The sequence below is a fragment of the Diabrotica virgifera genome, chromosome 8 (assembly GCF_917563875.1).
Source record: "Diabrotica virgifera virgifera chromosome 8, PGI_DIABVI_V3a".
Lineage (NCBI taxonomy): Eukaryota > Metazoa > Arthropoda > Insecta > Coleoptera > Chrysomelidae > Diabrotica > Diabrotica virgifera.
Genome location: NC_065450.1, coordinates 220,953,006 through 220,957,982, shown reverse-complemented (window position 1 = coordinate 220,957,982; position 4,977 = coordinate 220,953,006). Strand labels below are relative to the sequence as shown.

The window sequence follows — 4,977 nt, the reverse complement described above, 5'->3', positions numbered from 1 at the left end:
TCAACATTGAAAATTTTAATATTAACTACAATATATTACAAATTGGTGCCCTATACTATTATGATTTAGCACAGGTGTTTATTACTCTTCTGTTGGAGTAGCACTTTTCATTCCACCTCCCACTGGACCATGTCTGCGTTCCCAAATCAACCTATGCTTTTGTTTCATATAGGCATCATGAGCATTGCCATAAGCTCCCAAGTCACCATCTGTAATAATGTTTTATTGAATTAATTCCAGATTATTTCCAAATTAAATCCAGATTCTGCAAGGCGTTGGACAAGGATGTATACTTTCACCTATGTTATTAAAAATATATTCAGAGGAAATATTTAGTGAAGCCTTGGAAAATTGTGAACATGGAATACTCCTAAATGGAGAACGCCTAAACAACATCCGCTATGCAGATGACATCGTTATTTTTGCAGATAGTTTAAACAGTTTACAGCAATTAAGAAACAAATTAAATGAAGTAAATAAAAGATTTGGACTACAAGTAAACATATCAAAGACTAAATCGAGGGGTTCGAGCGAAAACCCGATAACTAAAAATAACATTGTTTCGAGATAATCGCGATTAAAGATTTTAGGAAGTTTGAAGAAGTTTTCAAATCGTCATAGAAAGTTTAATGACGATTTGATTGAACTTCCTATGACGATTTGAAATCTTCAAACTTCCTAAAATCTTATTAATGTTATTTTTAGATATCAGGTTTTCGCTCGAACCCCTCAAAATGGTCATCAGCAAAAATAAAATTAGAGACATCCCATTACTTATCAAGAATACACCAGCGGACCGAATAAAACAGTTCACTTATTTTGGAACAATAGTAAATGAACAAACTCAAAGAAGTAGAATGTAGAATAAAGAAGGCTAGGAGTGCAGTTTATAAACATGGCCAAACTCTTTAAAAGCCACAACCGTAATCTGGAGATAAAAGTAAGGCTTCTAGGATGTTATATCTTCTCAATATTTTACTACGGAGTTGAATCCTGGACACTCACTGAAGCGATGGAGAAAAAACTTGAGGCCTTCCAGATGTGGCTATAAATGCGAATTCCAAGGATATCATGGACGGACAATGTGACTGTACTATGAAAAATGGGAAAAGACAGAGAAGTGATGTATACAATTAACAGGAGAAAGTTAGAATATCTCTGATACATAATGAAAAACGGCACTAAATACAGATTACTGAAAATATTTCTTCAATGCAAAGTATTCGGAAAGCAAGGAATTGGGAGAAGAATATCATGGTTAAAAATAGAGAAAATGGTTCTCCACAACAAAAACTAATCTATTTAAAGCATCAGTTAATAAAATAATTATAGCCAGAATGATCGCCAATATTTGAAACAATACTCATCAAAAGAAGAATAGACATTAAAATAACTTGAAGAAAAAGTAGATATTGTCATTTATGTTAGCCAATTTAACCTTAATTCATACAGAAGCACATTTTAAAAGTCTAAATAAATTAATGAAGGACACCCGAATGTTAGAAGATTTTAAAAATCGTAACCTTTTTGTGTGTAAAGTACTTGTTATACAGGGTGTAACAAAAATACAGGTCATAAATTAAACCACAAATTCTGGGACCAAAAATAGTTCGAATGAACCTAACTTACCTTAGTACAAATATGCACATAAAAAAGTTACAGCCCTTTGAAGTTACAAAATGAAAATCGATTTTTTTCCAATATATCGAAAACTATTACAGATTTTTTATTGAAAATGGACATGTGGCATTATAATGGCAGTAGCATTTAAAGAAAAAATTATAGTGAAATTTGGACACCCCATAAAAACTTTATGGGGGTTTTGTTCCTTTAAACCCCCCAAACTTTTGTGTACGTTCCAATTATATTATGATTGTAGTACCATTAGTTAAACACATTGTTTTTAAAAACTTTTTGCCTCCTAGTACTTTTTCGAAAAGTCAGTTTTTATCGAGATATTTTGAATATTTGTCAAATCCACCACAATTTGTATAATGGTTAAGTACGTTTATGGAGACTTGGTAATAATATGAAAATTTATTTATGATTTACATTTTTAGGTATTTTTTGAACCATATTAAAAAAGAAGCCACATCTCTATAAAAGGTGCCTTCTCGAAAAAATACAAGGAGGCAAAAAAGTTTTTAAAACACTGTGTTTAACTAATGGTACTGCAGTAATAGTTTAATTGCAACGTACACAAATATTTGGGGGGTTTAAAGGGACAAAACTCTCATAAAACTTTTATGTAAACATATTAAAAAAGGAGCCCCAACTCGATAAAAACTACCTTATCGAAAAAATACTAAGAGGCAAAAAAGTTTTAAAAACATTGAATTTAACTAACGGTACCAGAATAGTAATTTAATTGGGACGTACACAAAAGTTTGGGGGGTTTAAGGGAACAAAACCCCCATAAAGTTTTTATGGAATGCACAAATTTCACTATAATTTTTCTTTAAGATGTTTCTACCTTAAGAATGCAACATGTCCGTTTTCAATAAAAAATCTTTAATAGTTTTCGATATATTCGAAAAAATCGATTTTCATTTTGTAACTTCAAAGGGCTGTAACTTTTTTTATGTGCATATTTGTACTACAGTAAGTTAGGTTCATTCGAACTATTTTTGGTCCCAGAATATGTGGTTTAATTTATAACCTGTATTTTTGTTACACCCTGTATAAATATGTTACAAGCAAAGCCCGGAATTGAACAATCCTAGCATTGTACGGAAAACATTGTCCACTTTTCGCATTGTATCCCCAAATTGTACAAAGTCCAAAATGGTCAAAATTTTGAAAATGATTATCAAAATGTTCATTGATTCGCATCAAATATTATTGAAAAGTAACACACCATATCAAACATTGAATACTTATGGTTAATTATTTGATATTTTTGTATATTCTATTTATATATACAGTTGTTCTTTTTTTGAATCGACAATGGGTGGAATGCATAAAACGTAGTACCTGCTAATGCTTCAAGTATGTACTACATTTTTGAAGATTTTACTACACTTACAAAGCATTATTACACTTACAAAGCATTCAATGCTTTGTAAGTATAGTATAGTAAAATCTTGAAAAATATAGTACATACTTGAAGCATTAGCAGGTACTACGTTTTATGCATTCCACCCAATGTGATAAAATGCTGTGTTTAACTAAAATATAAATAATAATATTCCAATTACAGAAATAATTTCTGTGGGATTCAATTATTGATTCTCACATCTCGAACTTTTACGCCAACGTCATTGTTTATATCATCCATAGTTAATAGTTACAGTAGTGAAGAGAAATTAACGTTTTTATTAAAAATCACCAAAAATTATTAAAACAATATGTTGAAAAAACTGTTCTACAATAGTGATAATGTTAGTGAAACATTTCAGACAATGAACTTGTATGTATCTCCTATTTTTAAAACATCATATCTCTTAATTTGTTTTTAGTCTCATGAAGTTTTGGTTTCTCTATTTTTTGCTTCCATAACTTTACTAATAAGGTTTTTATACTCTGTTCCTGTCTTAATTCGAAAACTATTTATAGTACCACCTAGATTGTTCACTTTCAAATTAAAAATATATTCCTGAGTAATAAAAACTGGTAGATTATTCAAAGAATAATTTAATCCTACAATCCAGAAGTCAAAAACCCTGATTAATAATGGATTTATAACCTCATCGATGGTTGTTTGCCTTTAAAACTCTTTGCGGCGGGAGATTTTCTAGATCCCTTGTTGCACAGAAACATTTAATTGCACATATAAAATGACCTCACTTTTCAAGAAACAACTGATAACCATTTGTGTTTGGCTGATAATTAAACCGTGCAAATTGTACTACTTAATGATTATACTTAATAGGGACAGCCGGAATAAGTAATACAAACCTTTTGCGTAGGTGTAACTTAATAAAAAATAGTAAGTGGTTCATTTTGAGGACCACTGTGCAACATGCAGCAAAAATTTGGTGGTGCTGAAGAGTTAATTATAAAAATGGGGAATAATCGTAACAATTAATATGACTCAATATCTGTCATATTCTCTCAAACTTTGACACATCACTACTTGTTGATATTTGAACATTGTAAAACAATAATTCTGACAATCACAAAGTCCGACAATCATATTTATTTTTGAGATTGTACAGTAAAAGGATACAATGCACAAAAGTGGACAATATATTCTGTGTAATGCTAGAATTGCATGATTTCGTGCATTGCTCGTAACATGTACTTAAGTACTTGTATATACTTACATTTAATGAACCAGTTAGTGGAAGCCTCTTGGTATTGTTCCAAAAGAGGTTTACATCTTTCTATATGATCAGGAGCTTCATACAGTGTACATTCTTCAAATCGTTCCCTCATAATGCTTAGTATTTCACTATCAACAAGCCTAAAAATTGATTATGTAATCATTTGTTATAATACAAATATTAAAGGACTATCTTACTTGTCTCTTTTAAATTGGATATTTGCTTCTGAAATACAAACGATATCATCAGTGTAGCACTCATCAATGGTAGGTACTCTTCGAAACTTTTGATGGTACCAGGCAGATTGTTTTTGATTGGGTTCTACGATCTTTTCTGAAAGGCAACATAATGACTAATATCATTGATTTCTACACATAAGTACTGCAAATATTTTAATTATTTAGTTTAATATACTACATTTTTACAGGAACATATTTTTAGGTTAAGCTATTTTCTCACCTCTCACCCATATAGTTGGGGCTTCTAATGTGTTCGCTACAGAAAAAATGAATTTTTCAAGAATATTTCGTGGAGCTGCGTCTTCTGGCATGTTTACAAATAAGGAGTTTATTTGAATGCCTTTTTAAATTAAATTTGATTAAATTAAATATTTGTCAAACTCAACTTCACATTAGCATCAGCAGCTGATTTTAATATATTTTTTAAGATGGCTGATGCCTATTAAGATAAAGAGATGAGCATTAGTTGGAAA

At 30.6% G+C, this 4,977-nt stretch overlaps 1 protein-coding gene across 1 annotated transcript; it reads right to left on the bottom strand.

The window, feature by feature from the left end:
* LOC114334855 (NADH dehydrogenase [ubiquinone] 1 beta subcomplex subunit 10) lies at positions 1-4,977 on the bottom strand. Its single transcript, XM_028284966.2, has 4 exons — positions 4,725-4,977; positions 4,463-4,598; positions 4,266-4,405; positions 1-209 (listed from the first exon to the last, which is right to left on the bottom strand). The coding sequence occupies exons 1-4, from the start codon at positions 4,813-4,815 to the stop codon at positions 82-84; spliced, it is 495 nt and encodes a 164-aa protein (XP_028140767.2). The 5' UTR covers positions 4,816-4,977; the 3' UTR covers positions 1-81.